Below are 25,740 nucleotides of genomic sequence, written 5' to 3'. Positions count from 1 at the left end.
GAACCTACCAAGTTGATCCGTAAGAAAGATATGGACCGGACACGAATTATGAATTTTTTCTTCCAGTGACCTTGAACTTCCCAAAATGACCTGGGTCAAGGTCATGACACACCCTTAGGTCATGTGCAATCTTTGTGTTGAGTAGTAGATTATAATGTTCTTCCGTAAGAAAGATATGGACTGGACAAGTTTGCACAGACAGACAGACAAGCTGATTCCTATATACCCCCCCCCCCCCCAAACTTCATTTGCGGGGGGTATAAAAAGGTATAAGTCCTGGATTCTCTGGGGGCCTTGAGGCAGCCAATAGCCTAATCAACTGGCACCATCCCCTGCATTTCAGTATATGACTTCGAATATATAAACAAAGTTTTATAAAAGTCTAACCAAAACTGAGAGAGGTTACATTTTTGAAAATGGATCGATTTTCTGGTCTATGACAAATATAGGGCAACAAAAGAGAAATACATTAAAACCCCATCATGAGTCGACGGGACCAGCAAAAACTCAAGATATCCGAGGATTTGACATCAAAGGTAAAATACATAAGTAATAAGTGGTTGGGACTTAATTAACAATATTTTATTCACTGATGTTAATGTGAATAGGATTTGGAAGCAGGCTCGGCCTATTTTAGCCCTCTCCCTCAGGTGGTTGGGACTTCCAAATTACTTTATATATTCGTGGTTTTTGAGATATTGATGTTCAAGATAGTAAAGTTCAAACACTGTTACATGTATAATCTATCAATTTCAATAAACAAGTCATGTCTTTTTAAAAAAAATTATTTAATTGCAATAAGTATAATTAAAAAATAAAACAATTCTAATAAATAATATATTGTCATATCACAAAATTAGTAACAAAAATAGTTCAAAAGGCTGCAATTTCAGTTGGTATTCTGTCATTGAAGAAACATCAGAAAGAAAGGCGATAATGTGCAATACATGAATATTCTCAGACAAATTTTTTCATCATATTAGAAGGCTTCATGGACGGAAATAAATCACAATATAAAGCACTTGTAAACACACAGGCAAAGGCAAAAAGATCACAATAATTTTGTCCAATGCTTTTTTTTCCTTCATTCTCTTGGTCTTCAATCATGTTGAAAAATTTCTTTGATGGAATGTCTTTTTCAAAATTTCTGCAACAGAAATAGCAACAGCTGACTACAAATGAAACATGAGGCATTACATAGATATGCAGATAAGTACAATGAAAATGATATTTCAATTTGATAAAAATATTTAACATAATGAAAACTTCATCTGTTTACAAAAAGCACTATTATAAAATTAAAATTTTATATATAATGTGGGTAAATATTCATCCTGCATTCACATCCTATGAAATAGCAAGTGTCTTATGTAAAAAAACAAAGACGACGTTATATATCAACAATTTTACTTTCTCTTTTTAAACAGCCTAAACAGGATTTGTTGTACTTATTTTAAAATGCCGTGTATATTCATACATTTCCTATGGAAATTTTTCAAAAATTTGATGAAATATTGATTTCTTAAAAGCACAGAATTAAAATAAGAACAGGCGCGTTTTTACAATGTGCAACAGCACATTTCAACACCAAAACAAAGAGACTGTTCAGTTTACAGAGAGCTTGTGTTAACATTAAGAGAGAGCACATATACACTGTACTGTAAATTAAAGTAAAACTATAGCTTTTAAAGTTTAGTTTTGGTAATAATTACTTTAACATCAAACTTCCATCAGAGGTTTGAGGAAAAATTATATGGACAGTTTGTTATACATTTGATATTGTACATGCATTATGCATGAAAATCGGCAATGTCGCATGCAAGTATTTCATGTCACGAGGATATTTTAACAGAAATTAAGAAATTACATTTTCAGTTTCTATAATTACCTTATCAAAGGAAGAATTAATTGGTTTGCGGCCGATTTTTGACGCTTGCGTCAATATGTTTCTTGTCTGTAATAATTACGAAAAAATCTGTAATATCTTACCTTATTATTGAATAACTGTCCTTAAAATTTCTTATGCATTCATCCTGTGAAATAGCAAATAAGGAAAACATGTCAATACAGGATTGATTTAAGTGTACTAGCTAAAAAAGAACAAGTCCATCAGCAGCCGCTTGAACTGATCCATTTACAAAGCTATAGTACAGTAAAACACTCTTATAGGGAACACATTACAAAATGACGCGTATAGCGAAGAGATTTTTATTCTCCATGGCTTTTAAATAATATATGTTGTACTTGTAAACTTATTTGATATATCAAAATACGCTTATAACAAAGCAAATTGTTTGTCTTTGGCACTTCATTATAAGTACTTACCTTGTTCTGCTGGTGTCTCTTCTTTCTTTTCCTCCTCTTTCTTTTCTTCTTCTTTCTCTCCTTCTTCCGCTGTAAGAAAACACAACAGAGTAAGAACAGAAAAAAGCAGACATTGAAGATGTTCATAAGTTGTTGATATATACCTCTGTCTAAGCCTTAAAGTTTTACCTAATTCAAGCAATTTTAGTTACATCAGTCATAAAAAATTATGAATTATAATTGTACAGTATGTAAAACTTGTCTAATCCAGACATCAATGGTTCCAAAGAAATTGGCCAGATTAAACAATATTTGGAATAAACAATATCTTGATTAGACAAGTTTTACTGTTTTATCTATATAAGATTGGTGCGCATGGTTTCCATTTACAGTCTATAGCCTATTGCAGTTGATTAATCAAACTGTTAGTTTTGTAGGAAATCTACATTTATTAACTTGTACTAAATAAATCCTTAGAAAATTATGCTGTAAAAATTTGACAAAAAAGCTACATTTGACATGCTGAGTTTTGCAAGCATATACATTTACAACACAGTAACCCAAACTGCCAGATGAGCTGTTACACAGCCACACACTAAATCCTACCAACCAGGTACAAACACATAGCAAAGTCAAAATGGAACACTCACAATTTGTTGGTGCCAAATTTTACTTGAGTGTTTTATATATTACTGTAAAATTATTACATTTGGCTGTGTAATCTTTTTAGAGCTTTTGGCGGAAAGGAACTTCCCCTAATTCAAGTACAACGCTAAATGTCTTGCTCATATACACATAAATAAGAACATTGAGAAATGTGCTAAATCAAATCTACGCTAGCTCATTAAAAATCAATTTCCGCCAAATATCGTACATGCTAAATATATACGTTTACAGTATGTGCCACCTAGACTTTAATTTTTGGTGGGTGGGTGGGTGTTATTTTGGGGTTTTTTTGCTTTATTTTCTTTTTTTGCTATGTTAAGTTCCAAAATTTTGTTCTTAGTACCATACCTGTATTGTTGCCAAAAGCATCAACTTTATTTATAGAATTTGTTTTTTTTTTCAGTGCAGTTTTATAAATTTTACACATAGACTTTAAATTTCTGTTGATTACTGTATCTGACAACAAAATCCACAACATCTTGGTGACTTTGGACCATTTACTGATCAGTACCTGGCTTTTGTTCTTCTGTTGTTGTTTCTGTTTGTTCTGGTTTTTGTTCACCCTCTTCAGGTTTAGCCTCTTCACCTTTTACAGACAATGAAGCATGGTGCAAATAATTAATGCAATTACAAACACAGTATAAGCTTCAGTTATTGACCAGGAGCAAAACTACATTTGATGCCAATGCAGTTCCCATGCAGTGTGCATTTTCAAAAATCTACTGCTCTTAGTGCAATCACTCAAAAAATCTACATCATACTAATTAACTCATCACTAATTCAGTTGCAACAAACATTACTAAAACACATTTCCATTTGTCTAATAACACTTCAAACAATCAAACTGATAAAACTTCTAGCGTGGATGTCCAGATGTACAGTCTTGCAAGGTACTTGGTAATCATTCAAACATTAATTAAAATTTTTCCAAGTTTAAGATACATTAAAATGTATATCTAGAACTATACCTTTTTGTTCTTCATCTGGTTTCGGTGATTCTATAAGACAAAATTTAATTTTAGGAATCTTTAAGCTAATATAGTAAATACTTTTAGTGAACAAACTTACAGTTGATAACTACATAGAGAAAAAAAAGGTTTGCTATATATCTACAAGTATTACTGAACTGTTATTAAAAGCTATTGTAAAAAGTCACTCTTTGTTTTTTAATCACTCTCTTTTTTTTAGATGATACAACTCCATCATTACCTGCTTTTTCTTCCTCTTTAGGTGCCTCATCTGCTGGTTTTGATTCTACAAAAAAGTTAAATATTTGAACAATAAACATGCTGGGAAAACTTTCACTCTCATTTGTCCCTTTTAAGGAATATCATTTTTGGTCACAATTTCATTTAAAAAGTTCAATTCATTTACCTGTAGTCCGAATATAAGCATACTCTGTGATTGAACTAAATTTTGAAAATGTCTGTTTATGCATACCTAGAGTATACCCACAATCAATGATTTGAAACATACCCTCTGGTTTTGACTCCTCCTCGGCTGGTTTAGACTCCTCAGCCGGTTTTGACTCCTCAGCGGGTTTTTCTTCTTCTGCCGGTTTTGACTCCTCAGCTGGTTTTTCTTCCTCGGTTGGTTTCGGTTCTTCAGCTGGTTTTTCTTCTTCTGCAGGTTTTGTTGCATCTTCTTTGGGAGGTTCCTCCTCCTTTTTCTCTTCTGCAAATGAAGAAGTCAATATAAAGTAAGTTAACTTTATATTAAACAAAGGAAGGTTTTTTTAAAAATAATTTTTCGAGTTTATGATTGTTCCCTGTCAACTGATACAACTGAACTGAAAATGAAACTGCATAGAAATAAGATTCTCTTACAAATCTGTTGAAGTGAGAAACCATTTTGACATAAAATATTTTTAAAAAGAAATTATCTTTAAATTTAAGAATATTTTTTGTCCAACAAAGCTTTAAAAACACAATTTAACTGGTACCAGCTGCATCATTCACTGTTAAAAATAAGTAAAGGGAAAAAATAAAGCAAAATAAAAACTACTAATTAAATGTAAAAAAAACAACAAACCACAAAATTTAATACAGAAGGATATAAGTCCATAGACTTTATAAGCAAGAGATATACCTTAATTTTAACAGTATGAAATAATCTTACTTTTCCATACTGAAGCAGTTAGAGTACTAAATATTCTGAATTCTATGTGGTCTAATATTCTATATAACCTATGAGCCAGTACCAATTATCAATCAACCAAACACTTTTTGAGCATTAATTGTCAAATTGAATTGAATTTTTGTAAAAATTATACGTCAAGTGGATAACAATGAGATACTTTAAGATACATGTAACTAGGTTTGGCTGTATATATCCCAAAGCATCCTCAACCAAGCTCAATTATTCAAAGACTTTTCTTAATAAAAAAAAAAATCAAACACCCTCTGATTTGCATATAAGAATTTGAGATATTAATAGAAGAATTAGGTGAGTGGGCGGTACACACAGTGTGAGTACTAAGTACTACATCTATAGTGAGGAAGTTAAAATTAGTAATGACCTTCTCGATACTCGGGGGACGTCTGTTCTACTTCAGGTTTCGAGGTCGTAACAGGTTCTGTGAATCACAAAGTGAAGCTTTAGTTTTAAAAAATGCTCCCAAAATAAAGTTTTAGGATGACTAATGAAATTTCAGCTATTTAGTATAGATACAGAGACAAAACTTTCTCTAATTTTAAGTTTTAAAAAATGAATTTAATGAAACCATATATTCCCATCTAGATCTTGAAAATCAATGCTGTTATGTAAAAATTTGTATGTTGATCATTTACTTTTAAAATACTTATTTACTGATTTTATTTGCTCAAATTATTTGAATTTAGGCCATGATATTTGCTTTACAATGTTGAACAACACATTTATGGTAATTTATTTTAATTTAAGCTATGTATTGCATTATATTAGTAATATTGTCTTCTTTTTGGAAAATAGAACATCAAAGTTCCTTCAATGTAAAATTACACACACAAAAAAAATCTATGATAAATATCATTACTCTGGGGGATCTAAATAATTTACTGGGAAAGGCATGCATTGTTAGTAAGTACTACAGACATCTATCAGAATTAGAAAGGGTTCCCTTTCAATTTATGAAAAGACCACAGAAAAGAGGAATATAATGAGGCCCATGGGCCACATAGCTCACCATAATTGCTTTGTCCTAACTTTTCTTCAGAACATTTATTAAATGGTTAATTTTCTTTGTTAAAAAAAAATTGACCAATATTATATTCAGAATGAATAAAGTTAACAGATTCCAGATGAATGATAAATTTTGATCAGTCTGAGCTTTGGGCTCAGGTTAGCTAAAAACTATTAACTAAATATACAAATGTACATTGCAAAAATGGTACACTGTATTGAAACATGCAGAAAAACTATAAAGAACTATAATATCTATGTAGGGTATAATTTATATATAGAAGACCTTCTTGTGACTTTTCCGTGGGTTCTTCTGATGGGATTTGTTCTGTCTCATGTTCACCTTCCTCAACACCTTCTTCACCCTCTGAGTTGACAAGTGTATACATTTATTTCACTTGGTATCATTACTAGCATCAATTTTCAATTTTTATTGGTATAATTACTAGCATTACTTTTTACATCAGCATTAATAGATATGCTGCTTTTTTTTTTTTTTTAGAAAATTGATCTGTCATTACCGTATAGCGAGTTATTTTAGCGGGATGCTAATTTTGGCTTATTTTGAAGTCTGCATGGATGATAGTCCGCAAAAAATTTCATCGCTAAAATAGTCAGTACTCTTTTTAGTGTCCATCCTGAAAGAGCTGATAGAAACCCTGTGTCTGCTAAAATTACATTAAGCTTAAATTATTGGCATACATTTGAGCAGACAAAATGCTAAATTTTACACCCGCCAAGAAAACACGCTGTACGATATGACTTGCTTTATAATTTTTTTTTTAAATGCACTGCCAGGATTTTCAAATTGAGATTAAATCTATTTCTAAATAATTATTTTGTCATAATTCAGATTACAAATAATAAAATATTTTTCTACAATTTGCAACATAAAAAGTTAAGCTGGTGTTTGAAAGTAAAGTGCAAATTAAAGCCTGACCAAAAGTTCCTTAAAATTCATAAAATCTTAAAACACTAAAAATTTCAACAACTCTCAATTTTATACCAGTAAATTTGATTTACACACACATTTTCTTCCCATAAAAACACCATGTAAATAATTTCCCTACCAAAGTGTGGAAGTCACTGCCCAAATTTGTAGTGTGTGTATGCATGGGATACATTTATTTTTACTTGTTAGATAATGTTTAGTGTGAACTTTTGACATATTATTTTCAAAAGATTAAAATTATCATCTCTCTCTCACTTTTTTGAAATATATACTTGTCTATACATGTAAAAAGTTTGTTCTGCAATTCTGCATGTACCCACAAAATGACATCACAGTGAACCAGCAATGTATTTTCAAAATTGATTACTTACAAATACATGTATTGACACCCCTCCCCCTTCCCCAAAAATACCCACACACACTCTGACACACACAAAAAAAATGATTCCTATCAAGAATTTTTGATTGCATTCAAAATAATCTATAACAAAAAAGTTTTCAATCTCCATAGAGATATATAAAAATCACTGCAACACACACAAAACCTTGCAAACAATAATACATGTAGAATAAGATAAAATTACCTTTCTTTTCTGGTTCCACTGCCTCGTCCGCTATTGAAAAATAATAGATATTAGTTATGATAAATTCATTCACTTTTATAAAATACTTCGATTTGTGCATGCATGTGTGCTAGTGCCGATCCTTTTTTTTTCAAATTTCTTTTGAAACAATTACTAAATTTTTAAAAAATAAATTACTTTAGAAAATCATAATTTCACTCTATTTTTTTTATTTGAAATACAGCATTTCTATCATTTATGGTGATATTCTGTGAATTATTCTGTAAAATCAGTGCTATAGTATTCACTCGTGCATATAACATCTACACAGCTGCCCTTGATGGCTTTCATGCAGTTGTTTAATTATTGTCTAAAATTTTTAATAAAATATAGATCACATATTTTTAGAATTGCTACTTAATATTTTGAAATTTAAACCAAACTTGTGGAGGTTGAACCTTCATTTTTTAATTCTACCATCAATGACAGCTCTAATAAAATCATACAGAGAAAATTGCAAAAATAAAAGAGTTGTTAATTAGCCAAAAAATAGCTCATATTTTAGAGTTTACAGGCCCTTTTTCACTACATATATGTACAAACATTTTTATATTTAGAAAGATTGGAAAATTTAAGATGTGCTAATGAAGGGTAAAAAACTATAATATTTAATTTTTTCAGCAGTTAAAATCATTACTATAAAATTTATGAAATATCAGAGACAGAAAGATATATTAGTTATGCAGTGAATTAATGTCCACTTTATGCATGAGAAATCTATTTTATTTTTTCTTTCTTTCTTTCTTTTTTTTTTTGGTTCCATAAAAATAAGAAAATTGGGTAATTTATTCCTATTTGCATCAAAATTAAGATTCACCTGAGATTTGAAAATTTGAATATAGTATGAAGAAAGTATTTGGTAGAGTAAATTCTAGTCAGATGATTCCTGGGTGTTCGTCTGTTAGGAATTTCTGCTATAATAACCGGGAAATGCTTTTTACAATCATCTAATAGTTTCCCTGGTTTAAACATAAACAATAAATCCATTTTTTTTACCCTCATGAAGATATTTACACTGTTTCATTAAATCAATTTTTATGACAGTTAGAAATTCAAGTTACTGTATATGCACTAGCTGAGACTAATATTTATAGTTATATGAAAAGAAAAAAAAAACATTGTATACCGGTAATTTAAAATATACATTTAAGCTTAAAATATCTCCATTTATAGTTTAGTATAGAAAGCTGGGTGTATAGGAAGAAAGGCTGAAAACAAGTGTGCAGGGAAATATATATGAAGGAGAAAAATGTAGAATTTTGCTCCTGCAACATGTGCAACCTGGCTGATAATTTAGTTCAAATAAAAAAAAAATGGGGAGTTTCATTTAATGGGTAAAGATTTAGGGTGTAAGGTTTGAATACTGAGATAAAACTAAAAACTCAACTCCACTCAATATACGCTTGTAATTTTGCTGAATATTCAGAATTTGAAATCAAAAAAAGTGGATGCAATATAATATTTAAAGTTATGGAAATGGAAATCAAATGTAGGGTTTTTTTTTCTTTAAATGTTTTCGATATTGTAAAAACAAAATAAAGAAACCAATTCAAAAAATAAGAAGAAAAAAAATAAAATACATGTACTTTGAAGGAAAAAAAACAAACTGAATTCTAGATGAACAAAAAACTACGTGCAGACTGAATAGCAAAAGGTGGATGTATATACACACACTCGAATTAAACTACAAGATTAAAAAAAAAAATCTTGGCATCCACTCCAATCCAGGAATCGTGAATTAATTCAACAATTCGTGAACTGACACAACTCTACCCTCAGTAGCAGACATGTTGACAATTTAGCAAGGCCATTTTAAAATGATTTTTTTTAACCATCTGTATAAATGTTTTTTAATCTTGAATTTACATAGAAATCCTAATATTTTGTTGGATTCAAAGAAAATTTAGTTATATTTAAAAAAAAAAAATGGAAGGAGAGATAATAAAAAATAAAAACATCATTGAGGGAATCAAGAGGAAGGAATTATTTACACCTTACATTAAAAAATTTGATAACACTGATACCACAAAATAAAATCTAGAGAACCAGCTGGACACAACAATGTACTAATTAAAAGTTTTCATTAACTTTGGTTTAATCTGCTACTTTTTATTGAATCTTACCCTTAAAACTAACATGACACACTTCTACAATAAAATCTTAAAACATTACTTAGCAATGCATATAAATAAGGAATTAAAGCTTAAAGATAAAAATACACTGTAGATGTACTGCAAAAGTGGAATGTAATATTTTGCCTGATAAAATAAAGCAAATGCCTTAATCAAAAAGAATTCATACAGTCTTTCATTAATCTACCACATAGGAATAAAAAAAAGCGAGATTGGAGCTAGAATTCAAGCAAAATAGTGAGACAACTTATATGAAGCTGTGATTTTCATTGAGTTTCTATTCATGATAAAAAAGGAAAAGGCACTTAAAATTCAGAATACGCTTTAAATATCTATGATGATAAACCAAAAAACTTCCTACGTAAAGCAATCTTAGAGGGAGTATTTTCTCAGTCTCTGCATTAAACACAGCATAGAAAAGCAAAAAAAAAAAATCCTATGTGTCCTTTTTTTTTATCAACTTAACCAATGAATTTTAAATGTTAGGGATACCCTAGCTTATTTATATATAGGAACATGCATAAATAAGTAGGGCTTTTATAATAAGGATTTAGTGCAATAAGATTTCTAGCAAGATTTGTGTGATAATCAATAAATAATTTTTTTGGTTGAACGAAACGATTATTTTTGTTCCTAATTTTGGAAAAAGGGAGGTTTTCATGCACATGCCAGCTGATCTGAAGGCAGGTAAAATAAGGATACCTAAGACCGAACCATCAGGTCCAAATTTCAAATCACCAAATATCTTCTTAACGGAGGTCTCTGCATGTTCCACTGTTGAGCTGCCATGTACGGCGTTCTGGAGAATATTTTTGCCATATGCTGCACGTAATCTAAGGAGAGAAAAAAATTCAGCTTTATAACATAATTCACCATTTTTGACAATGGGAGTAGGTTAAAGCTTTGACAAGATTGAGCAGACAGATGAACAGGTGGACAGGGGATTCATTTTCAGAGGGGGAGGGAGATAAATACATTTAAAACATATGGCATCGAGACAGCTGTGAAACAAAGCTCTCCTTCTTGAATTCTTCTGGAATTTTTTTCACTTTTTAACACCTGAAAAATATCTTTTAAAAGACAAAACAACAATTCTCTTAACTTAAAATTTTCTATACATACGAGTCTGGATTTTCTTCCTTTGCCTTTTCGGGATCTGTTGGACCAATCATTTCCCTCCATCCTTGGACGGCATCTTCTCTTGATAGCACCATTACATATGTAGGTCCACTGAAAGATAAAAAATAAATTTTAACTAGAGTTTTGGTCTTCAAAAATTACACACATACAAATCAAACTTTTGCAAAATGCCAAAAAAGAGCTGAATAAAAAACAAAAATGTACACCAAATCAAAATCAAGCATTCCATTATAGATGACGAATGAACAAAGTCTTTGCTTATACATCATATTTTATAAATTTTTCCTCTATTGACTAACTAACGCATTAAAACAAACAGACCTTGTCATGTGTTCTACTAAGTCTTCATAGTAATCTTTTCCTTTGTGATCGGCGTAGAACTCCTCAGCAAGCTCTCGGGTCAACTGTTGTTCTTTGGTGGCTGCAATCTTAAATCCTGATTCATGGATTCTGTCAATAATTTCATCTATAAAGGAAATAAAGTAATTTATAAATCATTGTTTTAAAAATTCATTGGTTGTTGGCTTTGGCCACTTTTATGACATTATATCAAGCAAAACGTTCGTAATTGTGTAGAGAGGGAAGGGTTGTTGTTGGGACTGGGGGGGAGGGGGGGCTTTATAAACACATCCCACCTATGGAGGTAAAGAGGAACTCTAGATTCTCAAATATTCCTATTTATACCACTAGAAATGAGCAAATAGCCATATAAGACAACACATTTAGAAGAGGGTGTGCAGAGGCTTTGCCTGTTGACCGATCCTTTTTGGGTTATTCAGTAAAGAATATATAAAGAAAAATAATTTCAGCAAATGAATAGAAATTTCTATTTATATTGTACCTTTAGTGCCTACAGCATCAGGTTTAATCACTGCTACAGTCTGCTGCACTGGGAAGAAGAATTCTAATTCTTTCTTGGCAGTTTCTTCAGAATCGGAACCATGAAGCATGTTGATTTTGGTGTCGTCTATTGCAAACTTGGCTCGTAAACTGAATACAAATGAATTCCAAAAATATGACATCAGCATTTCTCAGGTACTTCAAAGTTTCATTTATCACTATCATCCCTCAATTACTATATTTATTGATGAATTTATTCATATAACAATCATTCCTCATACACAAAATGTGCAAATTTATAACATATTATTTTTTTTTTTACCTGTCTGGGGCCTCTGTCTTAGCCTTCTCTACCTCGGTGGGCCCCAACATATGTCTCCATCCTGAAATGGCATCCTCTCTGGCCAAACCAAGAGCTAGGACTGGACCACTGCAGAAAAATAAAGTTTACAAGCCTTTTACTTTGAATTGTTTATTATCAGCACAGTTTTTCTTTTTCAACAACCCTGAAAATTTTGAAATCTGAAAACATTTACTAAAGAAATGAATCTGAAGTGAAGTATTTCGGGAAATTTTCACCCCTATATACGTATTTCTTAGACTTTTATCCTTTACTCAGCACTATATTGAGCATTGAGGGGTTTTTTTGTGTGCCAGTGCCTGACACATTTTTTTTTTGTTAAATATCTTGATTTAATTTAAACTTTCAACTTCAACAGATGCTACATTTTTTTGACTTGGGTTTGTTGCAGCCAGGACACAAACCCAAGACCTTCTAACATGCATATAAACCTCTCTATCAACATAAATAATTAAGTAAAGAGATTTCACTCTATTTACCTTGTCATCCTTGTGACGAGCTCCTCAAAGTAATCCTGACCCTTATGATCCCTGTAGAAATCTTCTGCCATTTCTTTTGTAAGTTGCATCTCTTTCTGCATAGCCACCTTAAATCCAGCCTCGGTGATATTGGCCAGAATTTCATCTGCAAAAAAAAATAAAAATGTTCATTCTAATGAATTTACTTCTTTAAATATGTAGTATAAGAATTTTATCTACAGAAAAACCAATATATTCACCCAATTAAGATTACAAATAGTGCTCAATACCATTTTTGAAAAATAAGGCTTAGTGGTTGAAAAAATATAGTTCTGCAGATTTGACCCCCTCAAAATCTGTGTTTTATCTTCACTGTTCAATAGTATTACTTCTTTTGAAAGGAAGGTGAATATATAATATTGCACCATGATTACATCTACCTTTGTGGTTTTTGAAGGCATCAGGTCTGATGAGAGCCAGAGTTCTCTGTACTTTGGGTTTTCCTTCTGATTCTGGGATAACATAGTCTGGGAAGAAGAAGGCCAGCTCCCTGAAAAAAATGAAAAGACCATTTTCATAAACAGGTATAAAAATTGGAAAATTTTTAACATTTTATCAAGTATATTACTCCATTAGCTCTTGAAGAGAAGTAAAATTTAAATTTCAAAATTTTGATGATCTTTATCTTTAAACAAACCTCATTGCCATTTCTTCTGAGCTGCTGCCATGGAGAGCATTCATGAATGCCTTCTCACCATATTTGGCTCTCAAACTAAGAACAAGATAAAAATTACATGAATACATTTATATGTTACTTCAAACAAATGTTAAATTTATACATCTAAGCCTCACTATCTTGAATCAATAGGACAGAGAAAATCCTTTGGGTTTGAGGTATTTAACTACTAAAGATATATGTACATGAAAAAAAGTTCAACTGTAAATAATTAATCACTGCAATACAGTTTGTATATGTATCAATGAAATGTATAAAGACGTTTGCATCATTAATACAATAATTAATCTTTTTAATCCTACTTTAAATGATTATTTAAACAGATATCGAAGAATTACACGCTTAGTTTGGACTTTCAGTAAGGCATGGCATTCTCGACGTTACCTAATTAGCTTCTGAAATTTACACAGCTTCCCTTCACTGTTGAAATATACATATGATAGAAATGCGGCCGAATGTCAACTAGTGTAGTAAATAGCCAATTTGAATTAAAAGTTCTCTCACGGCACAGAGGTGGGGCATGAGTCGTCTGATCGTTATCAACAACAATTTTAAGTTCCTATGTTATTAATTTCGTAACCAATGAGAATCTACTAGTATTCGATTACGTAGTACTGAAAGTCCAAAGATAGGGTAAAATACTCCTAAATAACAATAAAATGTCTATATAGAATTAACTGTCGCACTATTGCAAAAAAAATTCATAACCCGTGTAAGCGGGTTATGTATTTTTTCTGACCTTTCACACTAAGTTCAACTGTATCTGACCTTTCACACTAAGTTCAACTGTATCTGACCTTTCACACTAAGTTCAATTAAATCTGACCTTTCAGGCTGAGCCTCCTTGGCCTCCTCCACATCTGTTGGACCAATCAGATCTCTGAACTCGCTGATGATGTTCTCTCCTGTTCTACCCTTGGTCAGAACCAGAACATGGGAGGTGCCACTGGTCATGAACTTGATGAAGTCATCGAAGAACGACTCATCCTGAAGATGGCTGTAGAAGTGTCTGACTTCATCCTCTGTCAGGTGACGTTCTTCATTCTTAAGGATCTCGATACCATGTGCCTCAATCTACAACACAGACATTAAACAATCAGAACTTTTTTTCCCAGTGCTAAGATGTTGCTTAACTCATGCAGTTTTATAAGATAGGAACAATGGCAGCATAAGACAAGGCCAAATTAAGTTAATTTGGACATGAAGTGCTCATATGACAAAAATTAATTCCACCAAAGGAAATTAATTTTAATTTGAACCGAAATGGGACTTTTTTCTTGATAAATAAAAACATTTATACCCATTTTGGTCAAGCATATATTTACTTCTAACTAGCATAAAATAAATCAATTTTTAAAATATACGAAAGATAAGTCCTTCTAAATGCTGGCTGTTATTTACAAAGTTTGCTGCTCTTGTTAAACTTGCGAAAGTTATATACAAACTAGAAGGGATTACCGGTGGATTTTCCCATAGTATGAGCCATCAAAAGGAACACTTGAAATTTACATATTCAAATGAATTTAGATTTAAAAAAAAAAAAAACTCACATCGGCAATAATCTCTGGCACTTTGCCTGCAGCAACAGCATCAGGTTTGATAAGACACACTGTGATTTCTTTCTTACCCTCTAGAAAATTGAAAATAAAAAATATTGTCATTAAACCTTCCTGTAAGCTAGAGAGTTGTATTGTTTACATGCATTACAATTGAAGAGCAGCTAAGATTATTCAGAGCTATCACAGAGAAAGAGAGCAAAATAAAACTAGTTAATTACCAGTAAATTAAATGAAGAAAAATGTATTTGAAAAAAAAAAAACTGAAATTTTAATTAATCAGGCATTCAATTTAAACAATGACATTTTAAAAGCAATTTCAGAGGAAGAAATTTGTATGCTAAGACAAATTCATTGTATATATATTTAACAGAAAGGGACAATATAAAGAGGGGCTCTATTTTGTGATAAAGAAATAAAAAGATGCCTGTGCAAAATGCATTTTTGAACTGATCAAGGCATGCATAAATATATATGAAAGAATAATTTCATAAATGCTAGTAAAAAAAGCATTAATATTCTCAAATATATATTATAACAAACAATCAATAAGAAAAAAAAACATATACATGCATTAATAATTGTCACAGTATGCCATTTTCCAGTTAAGTTATAAAAATCAAAACATTTATTACCCTGGCCTATATATAAATAAATAAATTAATTATTACATGTATTATATTAATCAACTCAGTAACATGCATATAAAAGGACAAGCTGCAATGTCTGTAAAAATTACTGGAAGTTGAATTTTATGGAGGGGTGATATAGATCATGCTTAAATTATAAAAATTAAAACTACTCCAAAATGCTATTAAACATTTAGTTTAATCTTAAAACAAAGTAATAAGCTTTACAATTGTCTAAACTTTACTGTGGGAAATCACACCCATTAATGGTAAATGCTACATTTTCAAGGTGTAACAGAGAAATTTGTATTAAATGTTCCTTAAATTTGTTTTTGTTTTTTTCTTTTTTTTAGGATAAAGTATGTGTAAATGACAGTCCTTAAATTTTGATCTGAATGAAAAAATATCCCACAAGAACTGAAACCATAGTTTGTAACTGATTTATTTGTAATTCAAAATAATTTACCAACACAAAATATTGTAAGCCTTATGATGTGTAGCAATTTATAATTTTTTTTTTAATTTAAAAATTGAAATATATATTTCAGAATTTATGTTTTTGTGAAAAAGCCTTTGAAGTGGTAAGTCTTTGAAAGAAATTGTTTCATTTCTTTTTTTAAAAGGTTTTCCTAGTTATTTCTGTGTCAAATGTACATGTTATAAATTAAACTGCATATTTATCGACCCTTTCCATATTGAAATGCATAAAACTTCAGATAACATAATAAGCATTTGTTTCTCAAATAATTAGAACCAAGTAATTTTTCAATAAATTATTTTTCTTTCCAACAGTAAAGTTAAACACTACAAAAATTACATGAATCACTTGTGTTAAATTATTGAGCTGATATGAACAGAAAGAAAAGGAAAACATTTAAGGGGAGATAAATTTGCATTGCTATGTTTAACCTGATCCAGGCATTAATTCATCTGAGTCCCCATAATTAACTATTTCTCCCCTATACTTCATCTTCTGGCCTGCAGGAAAGTATGTAAAGAAATAGATAAAATAATTAAGATTACTGGATTTTTACTTATTATTCATTATTTCTTTCATCACTAAATATTTCTGAACCATTAATAGCTGATAATGAAATAAGATACATTTGCTGACCAAATTAAGAACTATTTATATTAATTATGACTATATTTTTGTGTTTTGTTTGTTTGCTCTTGTAGTTGCTTGTTTGATTAATTTTTCATTTTTTAAATCTATTTTTTCTGGGGGTGGGGGAGGGGAGGGGGAAATGAGGTAGTAAATTTATTTTAATGTCTCATGTTTCTTGATATTTTTTTATTACACTACTTAATTTTACAGTTTTTTCCTCTCCAACTTTTTTCTTAATTATTATGCAAAAGAGATAAAAAAAAATGATTCCATTTATGAAAATGACTATAACTAAACTTTTTTAAAGAACAATTAGGCAAACAACTAAAAATTTACTATTCGAATGCAGTCTGATTTCCCATCTACCTGACCTACTTTTGATTAAAGGCATGATGCATTCTAGAAATCATTAATACATGTATTTCAGAAAAAAAGTTAGAAAGTAAGTAGAAAAAGGCTAAAACTAAAGCTCTTAACCCAACCACTTATCAAAAGATAACAAAATCTAGTTTTAAAGAAAACAGACACGTTAATTTACTGACAATAAGAATTCAGCTTATATCATTAGAAAAATCAAGAAATTCAAATTAATTCTTTTTAAACATGGTTGACATTCTTCATGCTGCTATAAAAGCATAATTGTATATGTCTGCAACAAACAATGGGCAACAGTATGCAGATTACGTTGCAACATTATATACCTTTGGCAAACCTAGATTGTGGACGGGTCCCTGTGTCCAAAAATACAGGAAAGAAAAATCCATGAGAAACACACAGAGAATTAAAAATAGACACGAAACAGAAATCTGAATTTTCTAGGATTTTTTTTTTCAATAAGTACAACAGTAAATGAATCAAAATGTTTATTCTTATGATGAGGATTTGGGAAGAGAATTGGTTCACTGTGTACAAGGTTCGATTCAATCAGGAGATGTTGTGGAATTCAAAGGAAAGTTCTTGGGAATATCCATGCAATGTTACGAATGAAAAAAAGTCATTTTTCAGGAATTCAACAACAACAAAATTTTAAAAGAGGAAAAAATATCAAAAACAGAAATGGGGAAAAGAGTTACCTTCTTCTGTTTCTAAATAATTGTAAAACATGTTTTTTTAACAAATTTTCAACAAAAAGATAAATTCCCTTTTTTCCCTTAGGCTTAAATATATCTCTAACATTTCAATGTCAAAGAACATTAAACACTATTTTTAAGATAAGAGATTTTAATTAGTATGAAATTTACCTTTAAAAAGTTCACAAAGAAAAGAAAAAAATAAGAATGAAGATAAATATTAACCTCTCATATTCTACATAGATTAAGATAGAGTATATAACATTGATCGATTATATAGGTCACGTTAATAAAATTGCCTATTTTATATGACATTTGTAAGCATACATAATAGTGTGTAATGATTAGCTCATCATGATAGAATTTTCATGTGAAAAGATTAAGTTAATTAAATACTTCTTGTTTCTTAATTTCTATAAAAACTAAATCCACTATTCCTACTTTATTGGTGAAACATTTTTTTTTTTTCACTGAGGATTCATAAATAAATCTAATAAATTTTATAGCTTTTAAAAATAGTATCAATAAATGGAACTAAAAGAAAACATATTGTACGAAAAAATTATGATCAAACTTCTGCTTGATCTAATTTTAAAGTATCTATATGCAGATAAAATCTGTCAAAGTTTATAAACATCTAATTAGTCATGAATCTCAATTTTTTACAAACATCTACTTGACCCTGATTCTCACCTTCTTCCTCTTTCTCCTCCTCCTCTTCGTCCAGTTTTTCCTGAGACTCCATCTGAGCGATGTATGGATCCTTAATCTGCAAGGACAAAAAGTTTCAAAAGTTTCAAACCGTGCCATGTAAAACCCTGATTTATAATTAGAGCTGACATATTATTAAAAATAATATTAAAATTCTATTGTATAACTACCAGTATACAGTGTTTGAAACTTTTTTATTGATATATATTAACCGACTGATTCATTTTAATTCACTTATAAATCTAGTCAGTAATATATGTTTTAAAATGTAGACATGGTTTTGATATTTGCTTTTGCCTTGAATATGACTGTAATTACCTAAATATTAACATTATATACAGTAAATCCTGGTTATTAGAAAGTCACTGCAAATCTCAGATTTTGCCTCCTTATAACAGTATTTCTTTATTTCCTTATAAGATCAAATCTTCGAAAAAAATCTACAACAATATTTGCCCAAAGTTCATAATAACCAATATTTCCTTATAAACAAGTTCTTGAAATCCAAGTTTCACTGTATTCTGTTAACATGTATCAATTCAGCAGCAAATGCAGCTGCCATCTTAACTTTCCAAATATGGTGAAAAAATCAAATGCAAAATGATCCATGTTGGATTCCCATACGGATGACAAGTTTCAAGTGAAAATGTGACTCCATGTAGGTGTACAGATCGATGCATGACAAAATGAACCCAATCTGTCGGCCATAAATATTTACCTCCTTCCTCTCAGCTCCTCCATCAATGACTTTGTGCTCATGTTGTAGCTGTTCTGTTATGGTTCTGAGAATTTTTGGAGAGTTTGCTCCCCTGACAACTGCTACTAAGACACCTCCCTAAAAAGATTATTACATAATTATCACTAAAAAAAATCCATATGCAATGAATCATTACCAGTTTTTTTTTTAGGGGGTTGGACCATCTAACCCCCACCCCGCCCCCTAGATATGGGCATGGATAATTCACTTGAATGAATTTCAATCAACTCTAAATTCTCATATTCCATGAAAACTCTTTGTTGTAAATTTTATATGCTGCACCAAATTATGCCTTATAAATTAAACTGATTTGAGTTACAGATACTCATGGATAGGACCCTCTCAACCAAAATTTCAACCCTGCTAAGGAAGGGTTAAAATTGTTTGGCAATTCTCCACATTTTTTTTTCAGAGGGGGGGGGTCCTTCACAAGTCTCATGATTCAAGTTGAATCACTTCATAAAAAATATTATTTTGTAATATATTGAATATCTTTCTAATACTTTACTTTCAAAAGGGAGATAACTTACAGCATAGAATAGGAAGCATGGTTCACAGTGCCCTCTGTATTTCTCTAGAGCATCAATGGTATCTGCTTTTGCCTAGTTACATCACATAACACAAAATTTTAATTAATGAAATCTTTAAGAAAATTAAATCATATAATGACAATTAAGCTTTATGTATTAGATTCAGAATGAACTCAGTATTACCATTGCTTTTTTAAATACATTGATGTACTCAGAAAAATTACTCTTTCATTTAAAATATACGTCATTTAATAAATATTTAAAAAAAAAATAAAGGAATTACTGTATAGTATAAATATATTATATTATATTAAATATAATACAGAGAAAACATAAAATTAGAATAAAATTAACACACAAAAATAATGAAAATATGGAAGCAAATTGTGGATATAAAGACAGTCAACAGTTGTTTTCTATCCTACGTTATTGAATGAAAGAATTTTAACTGCTATCCTACTATAAGGCCATAGTTTCTACAGAATTTAAAGATAGAATTATCAGAAAGCTTATTTCAAACAGAATCTAAGATGAATTCATTCACAATATGCTGAATCTTGCAAGAGAAACTATTGTAAAAGAATAGAAAAGAAAGTAGATGAATTACAGAGCTGTATCTATCTTAAGCACTTAAATTTTGAAAAGTTTCTTATTTACCAAGAAAAGCCATATTCAAGTTCAGGATAATTAGAAGTTAAAGTTTACTAAATTCACTATATCAAGTTTCTATATCAATTGCTACTTTTTAAAATGTCCTTGCGCTATTTATAACTTACAACTGCAAAATGAAGGAGCTCGTCTCCAAGTTCATTTTTTAATCGTCGTAGATTTGCAATTAGACAAGTGCTAGGTCCACTCCACTCTTGGTAGATATCAACAACTGTCAACAACAAACCAAATTAACCAACCAAATCGCATAACGCAAAACACACCCAGAAGTCTATTCACACACAAGGTTTAGAATATATGCAGCTTTAATTTGGAATGAAAATTTCTAAAAATTCAATCTTTTTTTAGTTCTGATCCCTTTTCCCAAAACTTCCTTGGTGTAAATATAGACTTTTAAATCAGCAAATAACAGAATACATGCATATACATAAAATGGTAGGATAATTTATAATCCACCATTTTAAAATAAGTTTTTCTCCATTATTTGCTAATTCATTTTTATGCATGCACATATCAAGCCAATGAGAAAACTGGCACATTAAATGTTGTGTATGGATGTTTCTTTTTGTACCGGGTATTTACAATTGATTGGAAAAAAAGTGTCCTACAATTAATGGAAAATAATGTTGGTCATTGTTCCTAATTAAGTTCTCTTATTGGCTAATGATATCCATGCATCAATCATTAGTGTATCTTTAGTATATACACGTGAAAATAACACAGCACACATGGGAATATTGTAAAAATTGTGGATTAAAATCATCAGCTGTGGGTGAAAAATTCAAACTTCAATTTGAAAATGAAATAAGTGGGAATAGCTGAAAAAAGAAAATCAACGTGAACAGAATGAATTTGGGCATGCAATATAATTTTACTGAATATCAAAATACATGAAATATATTTTTTTCATGTGACACAAAGAAACAAAAAAATTCTGGGCAGCAGGCCAAAGCTGTGGGTGTCACATCTATAACGAACTCATAACGAACAGGAAATGTATTCCAACGACACAACATCATGTGACTTACGGCCGCAAGTTTAAGTAGGTCATCTCCGATATCATTTCGGATTCTCTTAAGGTTGCTTAGCATTCCTTTACAGGGACCACACCATTGCTGGTAAATGTCTACCACTATAACACCAAGTCGCAAATGAAAACTAGGAAATGATGTGCTTTTATAGTAACAATTAATAAATACATTTATAAAAACATTTCTCGGCCATCCCCTTGAAGGTTATTTTAAAATAACAGCATTAAAAAATTTTTCATATTCCATGCAAGTTTGGGAACTTTTGGCTATAGCCATGACATGTACAGGTCAAATAAAGGTAGTTTAATTGTTGTTCAATATTTTTGAAAAGCATTTATCAGTATATTTCCATTCTTCAACTTACTATGAAAGTTGAAATTTAATAATTCTCTACAATATCTCTACCATATGGTCTGTTTTCTTATGATTATCTTAATTAACTTACATATAGATATTAAATTCAGTCACTTCAGAAGTTATTATAATGTGTTACTCACATGTGCTTTCAACATCAATGTTAAAAAATGTGATTTTTATAGGGATTCGCACTTCAATTTGATAACTTACAATGGCAAATTTCAAAAGTTTATCACCCAGCTCAATTTTGGCTTTTTTGAAAACGCTGACCAGACTAGTACATATGCCACTCCAACTCTGGTATACATCAATTACTGTTAGTAGAAAAACAGAATTTAGTATTTAAACTATGGAACCTTTTCTTTCCTGACTGAAATAAACATGTATATGCATTCCATGCTCTCTTAACCTCTCTGGATTTAAAAATCGATGATTTATGAAACACTTGAAACACATCTCTGTATAAGAACTGTAAAAAATAAAATTTGTAGTCTTTAATTTGTCCCACTTTAGTTTAACAATGGGCAGTCCTCATTCTGAGAATCAAGATTCCTATTGTTCACATTGTCCCCCCCCCCCCCCCCCCCAAAAAAAAAAAAAAATTTGTTTAACTTTTTAAAATGATTAATTAAACAATCCATTCTGACTCATTTACTTCAAATTGTAATAGAGTTTTAGCCACCTCTCATAAGGAGAAATATCATACATTCAAGAAGACATCAACCACTAGTAAGAATCTTATACATCAATACTGCTTTTCAGGGGAAAAAAATCCTTCAGCAAAGCGAATCTTAAAATTATTCTCTTAGTTTTTTCAAGTACTTTCAAAATATTTCCACACTACTTTGAATTAATTTTTTGGTCAAAAAGGCTACAGTATATATCAACTTATGAGTCTGATCACCAATCATTAGAATAAACATGCCTGGTTATATGGGATCTGCATGCTGTTATAATGTTTAAGTCAGTAAAAGAGAAAAATAGATAAAACATGTGTTACATCCAAACAAAATTGTTATGAAAGCAAAATACAGGAAGCTCTGAGCTCAACACTGCTGTTACTGCCACACGTGGCTCAATGGCCAGAGCAAGATGGCGATGGCATGGAAACTTACTGTCACAAAGTGCAACAAGTTGTCACCAAGTTCTAGTTTTATTTTTTTAAAAGTTCCCGTTATTGATGCACAGGGACCACACCAGCTCAAGTAAACATCTACAACTATTTTTCAAAACAATAATGTAAATATTGATTTTAAAAAAAGAAGTGTAATATTCTTAATCATGTCCTGGTTACTTGAATCCTGAAAATCAAAAGTTACAATATTAATACAAATATAATCAGTACAAATATAAATGGTAAAAGAAATAAAATAAGTTTCTGGAATTAATAATCATATGATATAATCATATCTACTGTGAATGTGGAATTTTACAAGTGGGAGTAATAAACCCTAAATATAAGACAAAAGCTTTTTATATAAATACACCCAACATAGCATTTATCAGTGCACTTTTTCAGTTTTACAATACATTATCCCAATACAATGGTAGTAATAATCATGCCCAAAGTTCTAGATTCTCAGTAATTTGTGTACTTAACATTATAAGCAACATGTGTAAAGAATTATTTAAACACTGATGTTTACAGCCTCTTTGAAATACAAAGACAACATTGTTCTCCATTATATCTAACTTACCACAAAGCTGACAACAGATACAAGGACATTTCTTTATGATAGTCTATATTAAATTTCTCCATAACATGCATATGAAGATGTAGGTCTAAATTATGCTGATGTCAAGGTTCCAGATTATTCTGTGACCACCTAAGCTGTGCTTGATACTTTAGTGTACAATATCTTTCTCTCTGTCCCTCTTCTCTCTCTCTCTCTTGCTCTTTCCCTCTCTTTCTCCTTCTCAATTAAACCAGAACTATTCTTCAATAATATATTAATGTTACAACCATCTGTGTTTGTGACATTCCTCAAATCATCCAGGACAGCACACATTCCTCAACCAACAATTCTCAAAACATAGTGCTTAAAGCGGTGTTATTTACATTGATTTTTGACCAGCATATAACATTCAATACTTCACTTACGACTGCGAAATGAAGGAGTGAATCACTTAGGTCTACATTTATCCGCTTAAGAATTGGTAAAATGCAAGTGCACCTTCCTATCCATTGTTGATAAACATCTACAACTTTTAATTGTTAAAAATGGTATATAGTGTCATTTCAATTTTTTTATATTGAGTTTTGAAATAAACTGGTCTAATCTACTGCATCATTAAAATTGGATGTATGATTCTGAAGAAAATGCCTAAAAGGCAAAATATTAACAGACAAAGTATGAAAACTGATTGCAAAATGTCAATTGATTGATGTGACCACACAAAAAAATTTGTTTGTTCACAGCATATATGCTCACAATAATTAATATAATAGAAGATTTCTGTCTAACTTAAATTCCATTATGCAGTTAATTTTCAAAATGCTACAAAAAGGAAACAAGAAGAAAAATTCAACATTGAAATTTTCATGAATGTAAAATATATTGGAACGTATGAAGTACACATAATCTTTACCATATAGACCCTCCTTTGAAAGCATGTCCTCCCATTCTTCTTGAGTTTCTATTTCTTGCTGAAGCTGCGCTTCCTGCTTTCGTCTAGCCATGATAACGCTTTTGTGTTATCTAAAATTTGACAGAAATCGTTGTATTGGTATCCGTGAATGAATATCCTGCGCTGCTATTTTAATTTCTGTTTATACTGTCTTGAAAATCAAAGTTTACATTCAAAGTTATTCTTCGTAACACACACTTTTTTCAAAGAGAGTAGACAGTAATCTTGTCTAAACAAAGAATTAACTTCATCAAAACAGAAAATGCATGAAAAAATTGAAAAGTTTATGAAATACAACACCTATACGTCCACGAACGCCGTCTTTCCTCGCACCTTTCTGTTGCAGGTTGTTTGGTCTAGTAACAGACACTTCCGGTTAATTTTGATTGGCTCATACAACAAAACTAAAAGTTAAAACGGTAAGCAAAAAATCCGGGAAATATTTTTCTCACTCTCCGATAGATAATATTTCTGAACAGTTCAAAATTTCATAGACAAGAAGATTTGAAAGTTAAATTCTTTGTGTCGTTTATTTGGACCGAAAATTATGTATATTTACACACCGTATATGGATAGAGATATAGGTCAAACCTGAGTGAGGAACCAAAAAAAATAATCCATATGTCCAGTAGAAACAAATCTTTTTTGAAAGGTATACTAATAACTTTTTTAATATGAAAATGATTTTTTTAAATATACCCAAGGTGTCGATAAGGAATCTTATGTCTTTTGATGTGATGTTTTCTTTTCCATCAAATTTGTTTTAGGAAGCCTGTTCAACTCAAAATACAAGGGAAAATAACACAGAAATTTTGAAAATTCTAAGCATGAGTATAAAATGTTCATTGAATAAGTATATTAAAATTTTCTATCTATTTAACACATCAAAGCCCTCGCCAATATTATATTCATCATGCCCCCCCCCCCCTGTAGAGTTAATGCTATGTGAATATCCCCACCTGTGGGAATATCCTTATTCTTTCCTACTTTTTAAACATTCAAACTTCCCGTATGAAGTAATTTTAATTGAGGGTGGGGGTGCAGAGGAAAGCGTTTTTGACAAGCAAAAACTGTAGATTTGTTTTGTTTTATGATTAAAGTGAGCCTAAGTTTAAACTTCATGTTTCAAAAACAATATTAGAGATAAATAATATTTAAAAAATCCATTTGTAACTGTAAGTTCATTTATTTTCATCATTTTAGATAAGTATTAAAACACGATAATACATATTTAATGTTCCATTTAATTTCCATTTGGGTTTTGTGTTTTCATTTGGGTTCCAGCAAATAGCGCCGTTAATATACGTCAAATCTGACAATGAT

At 30.6% G+C, this 25,740-nt stretch overlaps 1 protein-coding gene across 17 annotated transcripts; it reads right to left on the bottom strand.

Annotated features, from left to right (window-relative positions):
- Window positions 1–1,054: 1,054 nt before the first annotated feature.
- LOC134256208 (thioredoxin domain-containing protein 6-like) lies at window positions 1,055–24,825 on the bottom strand. 17 transcript variants are annotated; one of them, XM_062738859.1, is made up of 28 exons: window positions 24,718–24,825; window positions 24,379–24,488; window positions 20,509–20,612; window positions 19,733–19,804; window positions 19,164–19,280; window positions 18,416–18,503; window positions 17,366–17,395; window positions 16,466–16,534; window positions 14,922–15,001; window positions 14,198–14,445; window positions 13,333–13,407; window positions 13,076–13,185; window positions 12,657–12,801; window positions 12,139–12,246; window positions 11,818–11,966; window positions 11,298–11,442; window positions 10,959–11,066; window positions 10,539–10,669; window positions 7,666–7,695; window positions 6,416–6,496; window positions 5,489–5,545; window positions 4,447–4,644; window positions 4,180–4,224; window positions 3,939–3,968; window positions 3,482–3,556; window positions 2,326–2,394; window positions 1,990–2,033; window positions 1,055–1,147 (listed from the first exon to the last, which is right to left on the bottom strand). In XM_062738859.1, exons 2-27 carry the CDS (start codon window positions 24,467–24,469, stop codon window positions 2,029–2,031), a joined length of 2,460 nt encoding a protein of 819 aa, XP_062594843.1. In that variant the 5' UTR covers window positions 24,470–24,488; window positions 24,718–24,825; the 3' UTR covers window positions 1,055–1,147; window positions 1,990–2,028. The 17 variants fall into 17 exon arrangements, 16 of the variants coding, with proteins under 16 accessions (XP_062594843.1, XP_062594845.1, XP_062594844.1 ...); XM_062738861.1 differs by lacking the exon at window positions 20,509–20,612 and adding an exon at window positions 22,905–23,008 and having other exon boundaries at window positions 24,716–24,798; XM_062738860.1 differs by lacking the exon at window positions 20,509–20,612 and adding an exon at window positions 21,430–21,533 and having other exon boundaries at window positions 24,716–24,797.
- Window positions 24,826–25,740: the final 915 nt, after the last annotated feature.

The sequence above is a fragment of the Saccostrea cucullata genome, unplaced genomic scaffold (genome assembly GCF_032062105.1).
Source record: "Saccostrea cucullata isolate Sc308-1 unplaced genomic scaffold, CSIRO_AGI_Scuc_v1 ctg204, whole genome shotgun sequence".
Lineage (NCBI taxonomy): Eukaryota > Metazoa > Mollusca > Bivalvia > Ostreida > Ostreidae > Saccostrea > Saccostrea cuccullata.
This window is presented reverse-complemented; position numbering and strand designations above follow the sequence as displayed.